General features: G+C 41.3%; 1 protein-coding gene across 2 annotated transcripts in view; it reads right to left on the reverse strand.

The window, feature by feature from the left end:
* LOC131044251 (putative ABC transporter C family member 15) overlaps positions 1 to 22,599 on the reverse strand; it is a 45,448-nt gene that overhangs the window by 17,259 nt on the left and 5,590 nt on the right. For both annotated transcript variants that reach the window (XM_057977541.2, XM_057977542.2), the window contains exons 6-7: positions 21,930 to 22,224; positions 21,612 to 21,826 (exon numbers count right to left, since the gene is read on the reverse strand). In XM_057977541.2, the coding sequence (XP_057833524.2) occupies positions 21,612 to 21,826; positions 21,930 to 22,224 (510 nt within the window). The remainder of the gene's footprint in view (positions 1 to 21,611; positions 21,827 to 21,929; positions 22,225 to 22,599) is intronic.

Raw genomic sequence — 22,599 nt, forward strand, 5'->3', positions numbered from 1 at the left:
GTGTGTGTCTGTCGAAGGTGTCCACCATGAACCGTAGGGCACCCTCGTACTTGCGGATAGGAAACACGGGCATCTGAATAGCCCACTCCACTTCTGCCTTACGGAGGTTTTGCTTCACCAGATCATTGTCGAGAGTGTCCTGCCACCATTCCCGGCATTCCGACCCATTCAGGCCTTCAAAGGTGATATTCTGGGGTGTTAATGTATTTTTCCCACTTATGGCAGCCTGTGGTGCTTTCTGCTTTTGCTTCTGTCGGGCGCTGGCATCCATGGTGTTGCCTGCAACACGTACGCCTGACGATAAAACCCTGGTATTGCTATCCCTCTCGCTGCTATTGGAGGAAGCCTGCAGCTGTTTTTTCCAACTTTGTTTCCCCGCTGAATCCATTAATCTCTGGTATAACTGATTTCTGGTTAAAAATTGTACGGTCGTTGGACACCTTCGTAACGACCTTCTTCTGTTGTGTATGGCTGCGTTGCTGTGCAGGCTGGGTTGCGTGTCTTTCTTCATGCGTGGCGGCTGTGGGTTTCTTTCTTCTTTTTTCCTTGCGTTCCTTCTCCCTTTTTTTTCCTTGTGGGGTTCACTTCTTGTGTGCGTTGCGCGTTTTGTGTTTGCGGGGCTATGCGGCCTTGTTTTTATTTCTTTTTGTTACTTTGCGTGGCCTTGTGTGGCTTTAACCCGCGGCGGTGTCCACTGCATGGTGGTGCCCACCGCCGGTTGTCCACCGTCGATGGTCCACCGTCGGTGTTGCCACCGCACGATGGTCGCACCGTCGGTGTTGCCACCGTACGGTGTTCCGTCGTGACTTCTTTTTTTTTTTTTTTCTCTAATAGACTGTCAAACATCCTGACTGGAGGGTCCAGGTTCCCTCCGTTCGTGATAAACCTTTAATTTTGACCCATTAACGGCGTCTGGTATCTCCTTCCCGTCCAGCGTCCACAACTTGATCGCTCCATTGGCGTTGACCTGGCGTACCTTGAAGGGCTCTAGCCATCGCATTTTAAATTTTCCTGGTTTGATTTCGTTCTTCCCGTTGAATTTCAACACTAATTGCCCAGGAGTAAACTTCATTTGTCGAAGATGCTTGTCGTGCTAGACCTTCAGTCTCTGCTGGGCTACCTCTGTGGCCCATTGTGCCAACATTTTTTTTCGTCCAACTTACTTAAGGCATACAGTCTCCCCCTCAGGCTCTCCATATCCCCGAGTCTGTTTTCTATTGCAATGCAAAGGCTTGGCACCATGAATTCCGCTGGCACCACCACTTCCTGCCCGTACATGAGTTGGAACGGAGTCTGACCCGTGGTCACCTTGTAGGTCGTTTTGTAGGCCCATAGTACAGAGGGTAACTTCTCCTCCCAATCTTCCTTTTCTACTCCACAGGACTTGTAAATTACCGATACCAATATTTTGTTTGTGGCCTCGGCCTGGCTATTGACACGTGGGTAGTACGGGCTCGATAATGAGTGAAAAATCTTGAACTCTGAGGTCAACAGCCATATGACATGGTTCACAAAGTGGCCCCCTTGGTCACTAGTCAACTGAATAGGTATACCGTATCGCGTAATGATTTGTTCATAGATAAATTTAGCCGTTCTTACTGCAGAGTTATCCGGGAGAGCCCTCGCCTCCACCCACTTAGTCAAGTATTCTGTCGCAACCACAATGTACCGGCACCATCGTGTGCGGCTAGCCTTGAGAGGCCCTACAAAGTCGAGTCCCCATCGTTCGAAGAGTTCCTGTGCGTGTGACGGGTTGAGGGGCATGAAGTCCCGCTTCAAAGGTTTGCCCACCCGTTGGCAAGTGTCGCACCCTACGACCCACTCCCTGGCGTCGTGATGTACGGTTGGCCACCAGAGTCCTGCCAGAAGCACTTTGTGGGCTGTAGTGTTTGGGCCCATATGTCCACCTGCGGGTCCTTCGTGTGCCTCCCTTAATATGCTCGAGACTTCTTCCTCCATGACACAACGCCTTAATACCTGGTCCGGCCCCATTTTGTAGAGTAACCCGTTGATGAGTGAAAAAGTCTTGCTCCTTAATACGAGCTTTCTCCGTTCCCCTGGAGGCATACCCTTCGAAAATCGGGACGTCGACAGGTACTCTCCAATCTTCTTGTACCACGAAGGAAGTACGGCTATTTGGAACAAGTGCGCATCCGGAAAATCATCATTTACTTCCTCTGGAGGTTCCCCTGACTTAATCCAGGACAGTTGATTGGCTATGACATGACTTCGCCCTGGTCTTACCACAATTAAAAATGTGAACACCTGTAGTAGCAATAGCCAACGGCTTATCCTCCCCTAGATAATAGGCTTGTTTACCAAGTACATGAGTACCTGATGGTCTACGTAAAATGTGAACGGTGTAGCTAGTAGGTAATGACGGAATTGCTGTACGGCATAGACCATGATGAGGGCTTCGCGTTATGTGGTACTGTAGTTCTTTTTAGCCTTTGAGAGCAACCTGCTGGCAAAATAAACGGGGTGGTCCAACCCGTGTCCTCCTACCTGGGTTAATGTAGCCCCGATGGCATAGTTTGAGGCATCCACGTGAACGTGGAATTCCTTATCCCAATTCGGGTATGCCAGTATGGGTGCTCCCATCAACCTTGTCTTCAGCTCTTCAAAGGCCTTGCTCTGTGGCTCTGTCTAGATGTATGGTTCCCCTTTCCGTGTCAACTTATCCAATGGGTGGGACACCTTAGCGAAGTTCTTGATGAACCTCCTGTAGTACCCCACATGACCAAGGAAGGACTTTATCCCCGTGACGTCCGTAGGAGGATCCATTTCTACTATTACCTGAATCTTGTCCGGGTCCGTTTTCAATCCTTCTTTACACACAATGTGTCCCAACAATCTCCCTGTGGTACCGTGAATCTACATTTCTTCAGGTTGAGGGCCAATCGTGCCCTCCGACATCTCTCTAGGCACTCCCAGAGGGTTTTTAGGTGGATGTCCTGTCCGCTGTAAATAGACCAATCGTCCAGGAAGGCTTTGAAGTTCCCCACTGACATCTTGTCGAAGATGTGCAAGATGATGCGCTGAAAGGTGGCAGGTGCATTGCATAGACCGAAGGGCATTCGGTTGTATGCATACACACTGTCCTCCACCACGAAGGTTGTTTTCAACTTATCTTCCTCCGCGATGGATATCTGGTTGTACCCAGAGAACCCATCCATGAAGGAATAGATTTCATGTCCAGCTACTTCCTCCAAGATGCTGTCGATGAAGGGTATGGGAAACGGGTCTTTAATAGTGACAGCGTTCAGGCACCGAATGTCTACACAGATCCGGATTTGATTGGCCTCTTTCTTGAGGGAAATCACAATGGGAGACACCCATTCGCTTGTCTGCACTTTGAAGATTATGCTTGCTTCCAACATCCGCTCAATTTCGTCGTTCACCCGTGCAACATAATTCTTGTTCATATGGTAAGGCCGCTTCCTTACCAGTTGGGCTTCCGGTACCAATGTTATTCGGTGTACACATAACTTTGGGGGCACGCCCTTCAGGTCCTTGTAAGTCCATGCAAAGACATCCTTGTATTCAAGGAAAATTTTGAAGTCTGCAACCTTCAGCACTGGGTTCCAGTCATCTCCGACAAGGATGATCTTGGGGTCACTCATCCCTCCGAGGTTTGTCTCCTTTAAATTGGCTTCCTAGTATTTAATGGGCTCCCCCTTCGGAAATTGGTGTGCCGGTGTCTCATTCACCGAGGCCTCCCCTTCCTTGTACTCGCCATATTCTGGGGGAAATATATCTGGTTCTTCCTCAATGCTCAATACATTGCACGAGGGTGTAAATAATTCATAATCTCCCATTTGCCAATGGAAGAGGCCATTCAAGGAGTCCTCGTCGTCCCCTGAGCATTCCTCCAGTTCTAACACCCCTTCGTCACTAGGCTCCATGCGGCGTCTGTCTCCGCCCTTCGCCAACTGGTCTCCCTCAGATTCCAAGTCGGAGGAGGATGCCAACTCCTCACTCACCATCTGCGTACGGAGATCGATCACGTACTTCCTCCCCACCTTTTCCAAGGAAAGTATTCCGCTTCCAGTTATGGTTTTCTTTTGTTGCAATGAGCCACCCACACCCGAGGATGGCGTCATACCCTTTCTGCTTCAGGGGAATTACTATAAAATCCAGCACGAATGGCTGCGTGCCAATCATCACTTGCTGGCGCATGAGGGTACCAAGGGGTTTAATCCCATGCCGATTTGCCCCTAGTAGGTTGAACGTGGGGGGCCACAACGTAGGCTTTCCCAGTTTTTTCCATGTGGCTTCTGGGAGCACATTCACTCCTGACCCTCCGTCCACAATAGTGTCTGTCAAGGTAGTCCCCAATATGCCCATTTCTACCACCGCCGGTTGGCGTCCGCTGTTGACTACCAACAACATGGGGTCGACCGTGGGGCTTAGGACCTCTCTTAACACAGGGTCGGCTATGGGGCTCACGACCTCCCTCATTTTTCACCTATGAGGGTACAGAGTTTCAGATAGCCGTTTTTAACTGCGACACAGTCTCCAGGAGGTCTTGTATTCTCACGGGTACCTCCATCTGCAATATTTGTCGTAAGATTTCCTCTTCTCCCCTCGTTCGTGGCGGATTTGAGGTCTGGTGGTTGTTCTGTCCTTGTGCAGCCATTTCCTTTGTGATCTTGTCTCTTGCTTCCCACACTCTCGCTGTCTCTGTGTGGGGATTTGGGTATGCACCCTGTTTGGCCTGTGCCCTTGTGATTGCCAACACTTCTGCTTTCGTGGGTTCTATGTTTAGGAGGTTTACACCAGGTTTTGGGCAATTTGCGTCCTCATGGTCGCCTGGCCCGCACCATCTGCAGGGGTGCTGAGGGTTGGCTTCCTTTGTGCAATCGCGGGCGAAGTGTCCCCACTGATTGCAGGCCCTACACTGGATCATTGGCCGGCCCTTGGCATCATACTGGATCCGGTTTTTGTTATTGTTATTTTTTCCGCCACCGCGTCTGTTATCCCGATATCCTCCAGATGATGTCATTGTGTTAGTTTGTTGGGCCGTACCCGCTGGTGTGGATGTCGTGGCCTGCTCCGTGAACAGCACCTGGTTCATTTGCGTACTTCAGGTTTTCATGTTGTATGGGCACTCCTTGGTGGAGTGTCCCATCACTTGGCAAATCTCGCAGAATGCTTTCTTCGAGCAAGTACCCTTTGTATGCCCCTCCTCTTTGCACTTAGTGCACCATATGTCCCCTTCAGTCCGACTAGTGCTTCTCATTGTTTTGAACTCCCTCCTCATTCACTCCATGTCTTTCTGGAGCGCTTGCACCCGCTTGCCAGCCTCGTCGTCACTGCTGCTTTCCTATGAAGAGTCATCCTCCTCGGACGAGCTATCCTCCTCCTTTTTTTCTTCGATGTCTTGGTCTCGCTCTCAAGATCCATCACTCTATTGTATGCGTCTTCGTACGATGTAGGTGGAACGATTTTCATCTTCTTTCGGAGGGAGTGTTTCAGTCCCTCCACGAACCATCGCTTTTTCAACCAATCTGTTGGTTGACTCTCCATTTTTCCCAATAGTTTCTTCAGTCGCCGACTATAGGCTCGGACAGTCTTGTTCTTGTTCTGCTTCATTCCATAGATCTCGGCGACTATTTCGTTGTCATCTCTCAAGATACGGAACTCTATCCCAAACTCCTTCAGGTCGGGCCATGTGCCGACTTTGGCCTTGTCCATATCTGAGTACTAGTCTATGGCCACTCCTCTCAAGGTTGCTGGGAATTGTGTTACCCATTCATCTTGATCGGTAACATCGTTTGTTGACCATATGGTTTCACACGTTCGACAATGGTGAACGGGATCTTCCTTCCTGTCGCCATTGAACTTTGATAGTTTCTGTTTACTTGCCATTGATGGGGGTCGTCTCCCCTATGGTGGCTGTAGCTGTGTTTGAGCCCCTGCATTGCTCCCTCCGACGCTCGTGGTGTGTCCTGCGTGGGTGACTGGGGGTACGGTGTTCTGCTTGCTGTGTGTCGCACTTACAGCCATACGGTTGTCCTCCCCTTCGTTTTCACCCGCGCCCACTCCTGGCTCCCTTTGGTGATCCTCACTTCGTGGTGTAAGGGATAAGTTTCTAAACTGATCCTGAGTCTCCTCGACTAGATTCCACCATAACCTTGTTTCCTCTAGAAACTCTTCGTGGCTTCGCACTCTATGGTGTTCTGGCGATGCGTAGAAATTTCGGTCGGCTTCTGCACCCTCTGTGACACCTCCTTGGTTCCCCTGGGGCCACCCTTCGACAGGTCGTCCTTCGGCAAGTTGCCTCAACCTCCATCTACGTTCTACTTGTTGCTCCAAAATCAAGGCCCTCTGCGCGGCCTCCCACTCGTCCGTTTCTGCTTTTTTATTTCTATCTTTATTCAATAGGTTGGGCATTAATTGCCATACATTTCCATAATTCACAATACATAAATCAAAACACGTCTTTATTAATTCATTTCCTCAGATACAACTTGTGTCAATGACACTTTTATTTGAATATAGAAGGTTCAAGGTTCAATTCCTTCCTGGCCTTGCGCCATCCCGTTCTACTTCCCGTCGACTGTTATCTTCGTACTGTTGAAGGATCTGTTGGCATCGCTCTTCCTGGGCAATCTCCTCCAGGCGAGCTTGTTGTGTCAGCGATGCCTGTGCAAGCAACCGGGGAAGATGGTTCATCAACCGGTTTACTGCTGGGCTCACCTCCAATGCTATCCACACGGCACTTGGTAGGATTTCCGCCTCAGTCGCCTCTCGTCGGACGTAGGTCTGGATGGCTACCTGGAGCAAAATTGAAAATTCTCTTGTTGCGGTGTCTTCTCCTGTGTAAAATTCTGTTCACGTGTCGTCGGCCTCTGGGTTTATCTCACCAACGAGTAGGCCCATCGTGTTCGTGCGCCATCCGCGTCTTCCGTTCCCGAGTACGTCTAGGCAACGGGGCCAAATGTTTGCCCTCTCGGGTGAATAACCTTAAAACATAAAACACGTAATGCAGAATAATAACGCCATAGATATCAGACAAGTATAAGAGATGTTATTCCATTCATAATTGTGTGTTACAAGTTACATTCCGAAGTATATAAAGATACCGAGGGGGTGCGAGCGCCAACCGTCGCACCGCAACGACCACCCCTCGGTTGCCAACTAACCAAAACAATTACACATAATTAACTAGTCTTATGTTTGTGTACAATAATGCCGCTAACAATGGCTAGGGTCATTCAATAAGCATTACGAAAATTGAAATATGCTTACCAAGAACAAAACTAAACTATGGGAAAATTAAATAACATAGCATCCAACATTTGAAAGAACTTCTTGAGATAAACGTAATTATTTATATTATTTTCCAGAAAACAGATTTTGAAGCATTTACAGCCCAAGTCCAAGGAATAGTATTATAATAACAAAAGACTTGGAGACAAATCTGCTTGCAACTCCAATGACAATAGATTACATTCAATATGTCAATACATAACAAAAGGCACTTACAAGTTTACAACCATTCAGCTTTACTGGGGAAATGATTCCACCAATTGCAGTCTCCTAGTGGATTAGTCATTGCGAACTCAAATGTCTCAATGCTGTTATTACTGTGAATGAGTTTTGTTGATGTCAAAGGCAAACAACAAAGCACCCAAATCAGTTATGCTTGACTTATCCTTTAGTCGATTTATCCTTCCAGTCTTAGTGCATTTTCCTTCGTGGTTGTCTACAGGCGCAATGATTATTGTTAATTCCCCATGGGCTGTCTGGTTGTGAGGGAGGACGACTTAGCGCCTTGGAGTGGCACCAAATGATTTGCCTCACCCCTTTTGACTCTCCTTCTGTAATTGGATTCTTCCTTGCAATGCAAATCAGCCTTCTCCTTGTGATGCAAATCTCCTACAATTTATAAGATTGAGAATCAGACTTGCGAATGTGTGCTCTTGTTATTAGAAAGGCAACAGTAAGATGGGCATCCCACCTTGCTAGATTCCTGAAGGTAGCATCCTAGGTTTTTGTTGTTCTCTAAGGCAACTCAATCCATCAACAAGCATACCTAAAAGCCAGCATGACTTTCCTTATATAGAGAGTTTGCAAGTTTAACAATAAGTCGGCTTACAAAAAAGACAAAAATAAGATAATTAAAATTTATTAACTAATGTGAAAAAAAAAACATTTATTAATGTGAATGATTCCAAAGAGTCGGCTCTTTTGGGGTCATGACAGTTCCCCCTTCCAAATTGTTGCTTGACCTCAAGCAACCTTGAATTTGGGTGCTCGGAAATCTCTTCTACTTCCCAGGTTGCATCCTCCATGGGTAGATTTTTCCATTTAATCAAATATTCTAAGATCACCTTGTTTCTTAGTCTTTTTTCCTTGACATTCAGCACTGTTTCAGGTTCTAATATCAACCTGCCCTCATAGTCTAGAGGTGGCAATTCTTGAGGTGTGACCTGCTGTCCGAGGGCCCTTTTACCACATGAAACATGGAATGTATTATGGATTTTGTTGTTAGATGGAAGCTCCAGCTCATAAGCAACCTCACCGATTTTTCAAATCATCTTATAAGGTCCATAGATCTGAGGTTTTAGCTTCTCATCTCCCGACCCTTTGATGGATGACTCTTTATAAGGCTATAACCTCAAGTACACCATGTCCCCTACCTCAAAACTTCTTTCAGTTTGGTGTCTATCAGTGTATAACTTTTGCTGATTTTGAGCCTGTTGTAGGTTATCCTTGAGGGCATTCAATATATCTCTACATTGTTGTCTCATATCCTTTGCACTGGGCACTCTACTATCTAACAACAAGAAGTCCATGAAAGGAGCATTATAACCATAGAGTGCCTTAAAGGGTGTTATACCATTTGACATGTGATGAGTTGTATTGTAACAATATTCCCCCAAATGCAACCATCTGATCCATGCTGTTTGTTGTCCTATAACATAATTTCTCACATAACATTCTATACATTTATTCACTATTTCAATTTGCTCGTCAGTTTGTGGGTGATAACTAGTATTGGGGGTCAACTGGGTACCTACCAAATGGAAGAGTTCTTGCCAATAAGAAACTTGCTGTCCCTGTCACTTACTATTGTTTTTGGCCACCCATGAAGTCTAAAAATTTCCCTAAAAAGCAGATATGCCACTTATGGAGCCTTGAATTCAGAAGTTATAGCATGCAAATGAGCATACTTGGTAAGCCTATCAACCATCACATAAAAAAAAATTATTACCTTGAACCTTTGGCAGACCTGTAATGAAATCCATTGATATGCTCTCCCATTTCTGATTTGGAATGGGTAAAGGCTGCAACAATACAATTGGGAACACATGCTCCACCTTATTTTGTTGGCAGTCATTACATTCTCTTACATGTTACATAAAGTTCCTTTTTAGTCCTTTCCTCGAAAAGTGTTCCCTTGCTTCTAAGTCTTGTAGAAGCCCGGATGACCAACAAGCAGTGTCATGACAAGCTCTCAATATCTTTTCCTTCATCTTGGATTCAAGTATAATATACACACAATCCTTCTAGAGAATAAGTTCATTCACTACCTTGAACATGTCATCTTGTACTTTATCTTCCAAACCATCATTAGCAAATGAATCCTTAACATACTCACTATGATCCAGAACTTCAATCAGCAAAAACATTGGTTATAGAATGTAAATGAGGCTTTCTAGAAAGTGTATCAGCCACCATTATTATTCCTTTTTACTGATCCAGGAGGATCTTCCAAATTCAATCCAAATTGATGATTTCAAAAAAATTGATGAAGTTCCTTCATGTTGTAGAGCTTGTCAAAAGCTTTACAATGCGTTTTAACAGGCTTAAACATACATCATATGCAAAAGTTACGGCTTTCAAAAGTTGAGAGAAAGACATGGATGCATTGACACGTGGTTCAACCACAAGATGACACGTGGCATTATGAGGATGACATGTGGCATGGTAAAAAGGTGACACATGGCATGGTTAAGGGCTGAAACAAGGCACAATGTAAATTTGACAAGTGGCAGCAAGTGGACCAATCAAATATGATAACATGGACCAATCATAAAATGCCACATGGACCATTAAAAAATTAACACATAGCAAGTCAATTTACAAGCACAGTAAGCGGGATTTGACCCCAAAACCTGTCCACAATTTGCCACCATGCCATGTGCTTTACACATGAAAAAATAAGGATTAAATTATTAAATCAATATAAAGGATGATGCCACATTTAATGAAAAAGTGTATTAGGTAGGATTTGATCCCAAGACCTGCCCCACCAAATACCAATGCCTCAACCAATGTGCCATGCATTCAAACGTGAATATTAATGAGGGCAGACTTTATTCAAATACAACCCGGTGTTGGAAATAAAAGTCAACAAAGGCTGCTCACGTGGGGTTTGGAAAAAGTTAACTTTTTGAGATAATGTAAGGCCCTCTAACTCCGCTATAGACAAGGAAGCATTTACATGTTCTATATGTGGCATTTATTCACTTTTGCAACAGGTATGTGTAGTATTGATTTTACCTTATGAATTATATCAAGCTAGAAAATAACTTTAGAAGTATAAAGTGTTTAATGATTTAAAATAAAGTTTTTAAATTCATTTTAAATTTTATACATAATTAATGAAGTTTGTAGTAGATTGAAGTTTGTAGTAGATTAGATATAATTGGAACCGTTGTGATTAGTTGTAGTTTTAGTTATGATCTAGTTAGTTTTTCTTGCATTTATTTGTGGGTTGGTAGAGGAGCCGAGTGAGGAATACCTAATCTTGGAAATTTCTAAAGATTTTCCAACTAACCCAATCTCTCTGAGCTTATGGTGAGATTGGTATTTTCACGTTAGTGGCAAGTTTCTTTAAGATGCTCATCTTCGTTCATTTAGAAAGAAGATGATCCGGAAGATCAATGGCTACGGTAGGGGATATTATGAGTTGTTGGCTAATTTGTATTTGGGGGGAGCAGATAGATTTTAGAAGCTTCCCAAAACAAGTGCTATCGACAGTTACAAAACGAACATCCACGACTTTTGCCGTTATATTCCTCTTGACCTGTGAAAAGTGAAAAAGAGGGGAAACAAGGGCAATGTATAGGGTGTAAATAGAATTCTGGTTAGATACATTGGGTGTCGATTCCTGCTATCGATGGCCCTGCTCCACTTTTATGGAGGATATGATTCTAGTATAACAATTTATGATTCATGCAACAAGAATTGAAATGAGAATGTTGGTATTGAGTAGGGAGTTCTTTTGATAAGCGAGTGCAAGAGTCTACATTGGAATGGGACGCTCAAAAGAGACTAATTTTTTAGAAAGGCCATCCCATATTCAATCTAGATAGGATGGAAATGTTGGCCGAGTGAAGTGAAAGTCGTATGAAGGCATTTAAAGGCATGTGTTCAACAATTGTTATACGTGTTGGTGGGTGACAAAAGTGAGTAGTTCAGAGGGAGTGCAGCGAGGATAGAACCATGGATGGCAGAAGAAGATGAGATTTTGGTGAAATACGGGAGGGAGTATGGGCCGTGTTGGTTATAATTAGGGCCTAGCGGATTCCAATTGCCTTGGGCAACATTGGAATCTGCCTAAGGGGACCAACCCCTTCTCCAATATGGGGCCAGGTCCTATACACTTCGGCCACTCCAAAAGGACCCCACGCTACACTTAAGGTCTCCACGCCACTCCTTGATAGGGCCGACCCTATGCATTTCGGTTAAAAGGGATTAAATGAATAATATGTTAAATGCAAGAAGGCCGACATGAATAATATGTTTAAATTGCTCTCCTATAAATAAAGCACAAGCTACACACAATGTACATTCATATTTTTCCAGTCTTTTGAATAAGGTGCGAAATATTCTAAGGAAGCGAATCACATTCTAAGGCAGTTAAGTCACAGCGTACTATACTAAGAGATGTGCAGATCAATAAAAGAAGGCAGCGAACCTAAGTAAGGCAGCAGATCATCTCCAAAGAAATAAAGAACTTCATCAAAGGGTTGCTGCCACCATTGTTACAATCAGCAAGTCATAAGGACTGCAATTCATGACATCCAAAGGCCCCTATGTCATCTCCCTTGTAACTGCAACATCTAGACTCCAGATAAGTGTGTAATATTCAGTTGGATTCAAATCATAATCAGATCTGAGGATCTTTTGGCTGGGTTTTTCCTCCTAGGAGGTTTTCCCAGGGTAACTGTGTTTTGTTCCTTTTGCATTTCAATTCTTTTATTATGCTTAAATCTGGAAAACAATAAATTAATTAACCTAGCTAAAACTAATTCTGATTTTTCTGAGTTTTATTCAATCTGAAAGTACTAAAGTTAACAGGCCGCACGATTGGAATTTGAATCGTATCAAGGGTTTATTGCTTGCACTGGTAAATCCTGCCACCTTTGATGGGTTAGCAACCTCAAACCAGATCTTAAAAAGGTGTGTATTTCTTCATACCATTTTAAACATTTCATTTTGTGTGAATAGCACTTTCAACGCATCACAGACTGTTGCTTCTGGTTACTGCCAAAAAAAATCTGCACATATTGTTATTTATTTTTATCACCATAGTCAAGTAATTTAATGGAAAGATGTAATCAAAGATTTACTCTGTGTATTACATCGCAACAAATATCTTCTACCATGGTAGCCTTATGTCCTACATCCTACCTCAGATGCTAGGCCGCTCTTCTTCATGCCTAGCCAGCCAGCCAGTGGCATTCTAGCCAATAAATTAATCTATTAAATTTCTTTTGTTTGAATGGTTGCAGTAGTTGTTAGGGTAGATTCTCTAAGAGGCAAATGCATATCTTCTTCTTGTTGATCCTGTACCCTTTAGTGTGAATTCATGCTATTAGACTGTAATATAGGCAAGGACACTCTGTGAAGTTCTAATTGTAGGAACTCCCATATTTTACTAGTCTTAAATCCATTAAATTCTTCAATATTGGTTAGCAACCATTGATCCTAAAATAACTTGAGATTTAAAAAAAAATAAAAAATAAGATTCTTATACTATGTTTTGACAAGACTGATAGGAGAATTCAGAATTATTTCGCTTAATCTTAAATCTAAGAACTTGAGCTTCTTCTTTGCGATGGTTAATTAAATAAAGTATGATTTAGTCTTATATCGCTTCTTAGTCAATCAAGTTTTCTTGAAAGCTATCAGTCGGATAGTGTTTAAAATTCTCTTTAGAATTACATCAGATCTAATGCACACATGTTGACTATGGAGAAATGAAATTTTAATGTGCCTTATATTATGTGGTTAGTGGGTGTAATCCTTTATTCCTAAGTGTTTCGCTAACCATCAATGGTAATTTTACAAACTCTTAGACTTTAAAGTCCTTGTGGTAGTTAGATGTTGGATAATTCATGATATGTCATTGGTCCATGTTAAAGTAGGACATGTTCATAAAGTTACTTGATAGTCAGCAAAATCAACATATAATAATCATATTTGAACTACTTAGTTCTTTTATGGAATATATGAACACAGTATGATTATTTTACTGCGTTTAGATGTTATAGTAGTATCTTGTTAGTATTATAGCCAATAGCTTATTAATTTATGGCCAATATCTTTATTATCATTATAGTGTCTAGGAGTGCCTCTATTAGTAATATGATTAATTAACCTCAAATTATAGTGGAAGAAATCATTTCAACAGAGTTCATAGATGTGTGTCTTATATTAATTATCAACCCCATAACATAGTTAATTCTATGTATGTTCAATCTTAGTGATGATAGTGATATGATGTACTTGTTATATATTATAAGGTTTGAATGAGTAAGAATATAAAAGTCTTGACCCCAAGTCAACTATAGATGTTTATGAAGGTGTTAGGAAAGCCTACTACCTTATATCCAATAAGGGCATAAGAATAAATTAATACAATGTATGATAGTGTTTGTGTATCGGCCATGGATAGATTGCTTCTGCAAGCCTTGTTGTTAGATGTTATATCAAGCCTGGACCAATATTCTTTGGTATTACTTCTACCTTGTTAGGAAAAGAGTATAATAGTGTTGGATACATCTCCCATGTGTCAATCCATTGTTAATGTAGATTACAACTTATGATTAGTACTTTGTATATCATTCATAGTCAATAGAAACATATTGATTTGGTTATCTTTGTAGGAAGACCTATGTTTATTGTCCAACTAGGACTTAGTCTCTGTTTCACCTTAGTGGGTGGCAGCCGACGAGTGAACTGTCTAGGGTAGGAGGCCCTAGAAAGGGTTGCGTACTTGCTTTTGTTATGTTTTTTTTTTTAAGTCGAACTACTAAGTCTCTGCGCATTCACGTAGGCAAGGCCATCTGCGATGAGCCCCTGAGACTGTAGGTCTAGCCCTTAGGACTAGCTCTTCTAGTTGTCCGGTCTTGTCACTCTTCCTATGTTATATGTTTACCCTTGTGAGTTCATTGGTAGATGTTTGAACTAGTTAAAGTTATTGTATGATTTATCCTATTGATCATATATCTAACATTTGATGGATCTAATGTGTGCATCTAGCGGTGTAGATTTGAGTGCAAGAATGTGCGACAGGTCGAGCCAGGCTCTTAACTGGGAAGAAAAATCTCTGGTATGAAGTGACAGGGTTGTTAATTGAGTATTGCTTAAATCAGAATTCATTATGTTACAGTGTATAATCATAACCTATTAGTAATATTGTAATATGTGATTATTTTAAATAAAATTTGTTGCTACTATTAGTGTTGTATGTATGTCTATTCCGGTTTAAGGAATGGATTAATAATGTGGTAACTAGTATTGGTAATAGATTATGATGTTAGAAATGAGAAAGTGATTGGGATTAGGAACATTTGTTGTTGGTGCTTTAAAATGAACCTAATGGGGTTAATTGGTTTTTGATTACAGTAAAAGTAGGTTTTGAAGGGACTCGGAACCCTTTACAAAAAGATTACAAAAGACGTATCATAGAACGCCCAACATAAGACTGACAAGCCAAAAAATACCACAGGGCTGAGAGACAGCAGATACAACAAAAAGACACCCCAACTCGACCAGACAACAAAAAGCCAGTAGACCGCCAACAAAGAAACAAAGACACAAACAAAAAACTTAACCCAGATTCTTCAGAGTTTCAGCGATTTTGATCTTGAGCCGATGCATCTTTTTAGTGGCATCCTTCAAGTCCATGATGTCTTGAGGCACACCTAAAACTTTCTTCTTCATACTTGCTTTTGTGCGTTTGCCAGGGGGACCCGAATCATCAAGCCCAACAACGTTGTCCTTATCCAAATCTACAACATTCTTCTCCATATGAATCTTTTCCAATTTAGCTACCATAGTGGACATATTCTCCGCAGTAAATTTTACAATGCTATGGCTACTCTTCATGATGTTACGGAGAGTGTACTCACACCTGCTAAGCCTCTCCTTAGTGTCAGAGAATTTGTTGTCATAGATTTCCTTGATTTTTTGGGTAGCTTCCATATTTTTGGCCAATCAGTGAGCCATAACCTTTTTTTCACTCTCAGTCCAAAGAGCACCAGCCGCAAACCCTTCAAGAACCTCCTTCCCAGCATCCATAGTTTGAACCTCACCAACCTTCTGCATCTTATCCCTCGCTTCCACATTGACCTGAACAACATTCAACTTGGAGGAGAAAGACCGTTGTTTAAGATTGATATTATTGATTTCAAAAAAGACCCACCTGAAAAGTCGAAAGACCTCCAACGAACTATTCTTGGCAATACTTAGAACATCAAACAAGATTCCCTGTTTAGGGTGAAAATCTTGAGAAACAAAATCCACAGATTCCTGGGAATTGCACCCTGTTCCAAGGGAAGAAGAAGCCTTCGTATGCAGAGGCTGAACAGGGGAGTCCTGCTCATGGGAGCTATCTGAAGCAACAAAAGTAGCCTTTTTACCCCTCTCCTTCACACGTTTACTAGATCCATCACCACCAATATTAGGGGATTTAACATCTTTACTAGTACCAGAGACAACTAGCTTAAGCTCTTTTTTAGCCTTTTTGTTAGGAGGGGGGGGAAATCCCCATCATCATTATCATTCTCCCAGCCCTCAGAATCCGACTCCTCACTACCAATCACATCTTCCGCAGAAATGGAAGGGAGTTTACTAGGATTCTCAAAAGCCCTAGCTTTGAGGTGCTCATAGATGAGCACAATTAACCCTTGGTGCAACACCGGGTTAATATGAGGGTTCTCCTTATAATTAGAAATGTTGGAACTCAAAGAAGACAACAAGTAGAGCGGGAAAGAAATTTTATCATTGTGGCGAAAATGGTTCAACAACACAAAATGATACCCGTAACTTTTGGTGAACCTCCCGTCCAGGGTAAAGAACTCTATAATCACCCTCAAAAGCTCCCTCTATATCAACTTAATCTAATGAGGCTCGAAGTGGGTTTTATTTACCTTGATTAGCTTGGCTTTCTCCTTGTCCTTCTTCGAGAATTTCTTGACAATAGCATCCGAAACCTTCCTGTCTCTGTAGAATTTAATCCCCTCCAGGGACAGACTCGACACTTCCGCAATAAGCCCCTCGTCAATGACTGTAACCCTACCAAACAAGTTCACTTTGCCATTCTTCCATCCCTTAACAAACTGCTCGGTGATATTCTGATCATGCCCATGCAATTTCTCCAGGTAGGGCGTAACTCCCCCTTGTTGCAGATGATGCCAGATACTAGCATTCTTCCACCAATTATCACAGCTGGGGTGGCTCCACTCTGCATCTCTGACCCCCCATAGTATTAGGCTTAATCAAATTCACAGAGAGCTCGATAGAAATAGTGCAGCTAACAGAAAACCCAGCACTAGCTTCCCAAGCAAGAACCACCCATAAAAAACGGGTGGAAAATCTAACGGCAACCGAACCGGTAGAGGAGTCATCTTCTTTGCTTGTTGACTTGCACCGGTATTGGAGGCTTTTCTTTTTATGAACCGGTCATAAGGACATCATACTGGTATCAAAGCACCGGTACAACATAATCGGAAATTGGTTGTCGCAGCTCATCAGTGCTCCAACAAGCAGATTCACGCTTCTCAGTCGCCACGGTAACCGGTTAAGGGGGTTGGTTATTTTTGGTTTCCTCTAGTCTCGTCCCGACCGGTTACTCTCTTTTTGGACCCTAAGAGACTCATTCTATGGGCAGTCCCTATTTATCTCTTCGGATCGGGTGCCTGCTTTTCATAGCCTCCTTCCTTCTTCTTCACTATATCTGAGCAAGGATATAGGGTTTTCTTTCAGGTTCTTTCCCTATTGAGCTCTTGAATCAGTTTTATTATTAATATATATATCAGTGGCTTGCCACTTTTGTTTAAAAAAAAAAAAGAACCACCCATAAAACCTGTGAGGGCATCCGACAATAATAAGAAAGGAAGGCGCTCTGACATAGAGCCATCCAAGTAATAATAACAATTTAATTACCCTCATCATTGAAATTAGTAGAAATCCCATCAAATCTGCCATGTGTCCGATCATACATCAAAAGGGATTTGACCTTAGCATCCAACGTGTCCTCGTTATGCCATATCTTTCTCACCTCAACCTTAACCCCCACATTAGCAAAATAATCTGCCACAATATTAACTTCCTTATAAGCATGGGAAATAAAGCATTTATCAAAGGATCTAATAATACTAATAGAAGCTTTAATTAAATTCTCAATAGTCCATGAGGCTTTGCTTCTCCCTTTTAGGCACTAAATTATATTATTCGAATCACCCTCAATCCAAACCTTCCTACAATTTAATTGTCTAGCAATTTACAACATTTGAAAGTCTCCCATGGCTTCGGCTAGGTGGTTAGTCTGACTACCCATGGGGAGTGCCACTGCCGCAATACACCTACCATACTCATCTCTTATCACTCCCCCACACCCAGCCGGCCCCAGATTGCTCCTAGCCGCCCCATCAAAGTTAATCTTGACCCAACCTGATGGAGGAAAGCTCCACTCCAATCCAACTCTAGACTATTTAATCTGTTCACCTGGTTTAGAAATATCAATAGCCATCTTCCACTCATTAGAGACATCGTCATAATCTTTGCCCGGAACATAAGGTAATTTGGAAGCATCACTAGCCACTAGAATAATGTTCTCCACAATAGCCCTATAGATCTTTTCAGCAACCACCTTGGAGGGAAGAGAGGCATCCCTGAAAATATGATTACTCCTCTCCTTCCAGATACCCCAAGAGACATGAGGGAAGATAAAAGACCACAACACTTTAATAACAAAATTAGAAGAAGGGCATCGCCATTGAATGAAAAAGTCCAGAACATGTTGAGGGAACACCCAACATAGATTCCACTTATGAAGAATTCTACTCCATACATCAAAAGCAAAAGGGCAATGGAGGATAATGTGGGATACCGATTCCTCATCTTGCAAACAAAGAAAACATCTATTGGGGAGCACAAATCCTCTCCGGTAAAGATTATCAGTAGTAAGAATTTTATTTTGGAGAAGGAGCCAAAAAAAATTAACTTTAGGGATAAGATCTTTCACCCAAGCTCTCGCCCAATAGGGGGGAGGAAAAGTAGCAGGAGACAACAAAGAGACAATAGAGGCCACCGAAAAGCGACCAGAGGAAGTCCCTTTCCAAATCAAGGAATCCTTATCATCCAAAAGAGGAAGGCAAGAGAAAAGAGATATCTAAATCAGAAGAAGAGAAGGGCTAACATCAAATAGCTTAACCCAACCAGAATCCTTCCAATAATCAGCAACAAAAACACCAAATCTATCTTTACAAGCTTGCATAAAACGAGAGAAATCAGGGTTATCACATAACGGGCCGAAAGAGAGCCAAGAATCCTCCCAGAATCTAACTATCTTGCCATTCCTGATCTTCCAAATTCCCCCAAGCGCAGCCACCTCTTTAGCCTTGAGCACATTATTCCAAAGATGAGACCTAGCTGGGAGAGACGCTAAGTTAAGGAAATCCTTCAGAGAAGAAAAACCGAACATATATTTGCGTAGTTGTCCAAGTGTGACGAAACAAAGTGTCGTAATTGGTTTCACCCAGTCTTTACCGTCTCTTGAGTTCATAGGAATAGCTTAGAAGTAGCATAGAACTTCTGAACCCTTGTCCTTTTTGTCCTCTTTTTGAGAAAGTCCAAAATCTGAAAATCCCCCCGCCAAAAAAGAGAGAGCATTCATTGCCATATTTGTCTAAGTCCTAGCTTGTGAATAATATTAATCAAGCATAAGTCTCCCTTGTATTTCAGCATACATAATCAAGGAAGCTATCCAACATAAAGCCGCCTGTTCGCACATATAAACCTTGGAGTCGCCTTGTGGTCTTTCTCGCAATCTTGGCACAAGTAGTGATTTTGTTCAGGAGAGGATAGAGTATCCTTGGATATTTTATTCTAATGTTCGGTATATGACAAAATGTACACAAACACTACCACCCCCAAACAGATGGGCAAACAGAGATCGTAACAATTTTGCTTGAAGGATATTTGCAAAATTATGTCATAGGGCAACAAAAAACATGGGTCAAATGGTTACATCATGGAGAATTCTGCAACAATTCTACCCATTATATGTCAATAAGATGAGTCCCTTCAATCACTATATGGTTATGAGGCAATATCATTTGGGGATTTGATTCTTGCAAATAGTAGAGCCCTTAGAGCACAAGACTTGGTACAACGAAGTGTGGATATTTTAAACACACTCAAAGAAAACTTACAACACGCCTAGAATCAACAAAAGATGTATGTTGATTGCCATAGATCGGAGAGAACATTTGAAGTTGGATGCTTGGGTTTCCTAAGGTTACAAAATTATAAACAATCCTCCCTCAAAGTAAGTAGTGTAGAGAAACTTAAGCCACAATTATATGGACCTTATAAGGTTATAAGGAGGATTGGCGAAGCAACTTATAAATTGGAGTTACTAGCAACCAGTAGAATTCATTATTTCTTTCACGTATCTTGCCTCAAGAAAGTGCTAGGTCAACATACTACACCATGCCAAGAGTTACCCCCACTTGATGACAAGGGAAAATTAATTTTGGAACTCGAAGCCATCATTGACATGAGAGAAAAGAAGTTAATAAATAAGGTTATCCCAGAATATTTGGTTAAATGGAAGAATCTGCCCATGGAAGACACCACTCGGGAAGAAGCAGCCTTTTTTAATCATCCCAATTTAAAATTGCTCGAGGACAAGCAATTGTAGGAAGGACGGAATGTCATGCCCCTGCCAAAATGCTACAGATTGCAGCATACATAGCTGCCATTTAAAAAAATCCATGACTAGGCGATTAAAAGTTTTTTGTATAAACTAGCACCCATATCATATAGACTGATGCAATTAATAATATAATAAAGTGGTACTAGCAATATTAATAAAGTAGTGCTAGCAAAAATAGTTTAATTAAAATAAAACTATGATTTTCAAAGAGCAGCGATGGTATGAAGGGTGGTGACTGCTTCAACATAGTGGATATAAAGGGAAATCATTTCATTGGGGATATCAACAGGGAATAAATATTATGTGACTTTGCAAGTAAATATTACAGGCAAAGAGGACAAAAACCCTCCGAGGAAATTAAGAGACTTAAGGACAGAAACCCATAACTTGCCTAGATATCAAGGACAAACATTCAAGAAAAAATAGTTGTAAATAGGAAGGAGAATTTTAGCAGAAAATCAAAGATAAGTCTATTTTCAGAATTATGTCAACGTGATAAAACTGAATATTATAATAAAATTCATAATTTTTTAAAATTTATAAATATAAAGACAACTATCATTTTTGAGTTAGAATTATTGTTTAAAGGCAATAAATACGAAATGATCTGGAATAGGATATTACAGTCATAATATGTGGGATCTCTATCATGTTATAAGGTATGGACCAAATTCTATGAGCATGTTGGGTGGTATAATTGTGAATAACCAGCCCGTCACCAATATGGGCTTTTCCAAAGTGTGAATTGGACCACTATCACTTCATAGGGATAGGCTGTGTACAAACATTAACAAAGGCAAAGAAACAATCTGTACTTGTGATGGGCATAGAAAAAAGGAGGTAATTTGAAGTTCAATTAATTGTAATTTATGTAGAAGTGATTTCAAGGACTCATTTAGGGTAGATGTTGATTAGAAAGGTCACTGGATGTCTGACAGCTCATAAATGTGCTATAGTCTAGTTCTAGTAAAGAGAAAAACAGAAATAATTTCAGAGCATGCAAAGGCTTATTAGCCTATTTATCTGCAAATCCATGCCTCATTTTGTTTCATAGCAGAGCTGTTCTGGTGCAAACCAGTTAAATATGCTAAGATTTTTCTTTATCATGGTGGAGCAGTTTTAATAAATGCTTTTGTCTACATTATTTTTTTCATATCATTAGTAGTTAACACAAGGGATAAAAGCTGCATGGATGAAAAAAATAAAACCTGATTCCATTTGTATCAATATAATCGATGCAATTTGGTTGCATCTTATGGATAAAAAAAAAACCTGATTACATTTTTATCCACAATTACAAGTACTGTTTTTCCCCCCGGCATGCACTCAAGCATGCCCTTGGATTTTAGAACTAGAATTACTGAGAGATAAATAGCAACAAAATGAATATCTTTAAATTACCTCCCAAGATGGTTTTTCATACCTGCAAGTTTTCAAGGAAGATAATTCCATTGGATGGCCACTCGAGAGCAGGTCTGGATTCTTCAATCACCAACGGTGCTTCACATGGAATCTGTGAATATTGTAATATCCTTTCTACTGAAATCATTTTATTCTCGGCACTTGATAGATTCCAGATTATTGCTGCTTGTTGCGAATTGAGACCTAGAGCATATGTTACAGCTAGCCCAGCAATGCCTGCATAATATGGATTTTTAATTTCTCTTCTACCATGTGTGTATGTAGTTGAATACAAAATGGTTTTTCTAGACTCATAAAATTAATTTCAGGAATTCCTTACTTGGATCAATCAGGTCTTCAGGTAAGCTCACGACCACGGCTAATGAGAAGACAAATACCAAATTTGATAGAAAATTCAATCTGAAGGCAAGCCACTCTGTAGAAGATATGGTATGAAACCACATCCTTGAATGATCATCAACAAGAGATAAATTTCTTTCTATGAATCGCAATTCATGATTAAAAGCTCTCACTGTGGCAGCTCCTGAAAGTGATTCAGCAAAATGATGGATGACAGGGGCTCTCCTTATGCCCACCAATCTCGATAATTCTCGAGCAGTTGGGATGTAGTATTGCTACAGGTCATGTGTCATCAAATTTATTATTAGAAATGGACTAATAATCTAAACTTCATACAAAAAAAGAGAGACTATTATAAATATTAAATAGTATGTCATTCTTTGTTATTGCATGTTTGTGATATGTACCAAGCATCGATTCCTTATGCTAGAAATACTAGTAACCCTTCAATCTCTATGAAATCCATCTATAGTTGCTTAGCTTCATTCCAAAAGAAACAGCGAAAAATCCTGAAGTCAATTAATTCTTTCCTCAGCATCAACTTCAATATGCTTTCATCAGCATCATCTTCAATATGCTCATTGTAAATAAATATATTATTTTTTCTTGATTGAAAGAGATTGCACTTGAAAATGATGTTGATTTGACAC

Source organism: Cryptomeria japonica, chromosome 3 (assembly GCF_030272615.1).
Source record: "Cryptomeria japonica chromosome 3, Sugi_1.0, whole genome shotgun sequence".
NCBI lineage: Eukaryota > Viridiplantae > Streptophyta > Pinopsida > Cupressales > Cupressaceae > Cryptomeria > Cryptomeria japonica.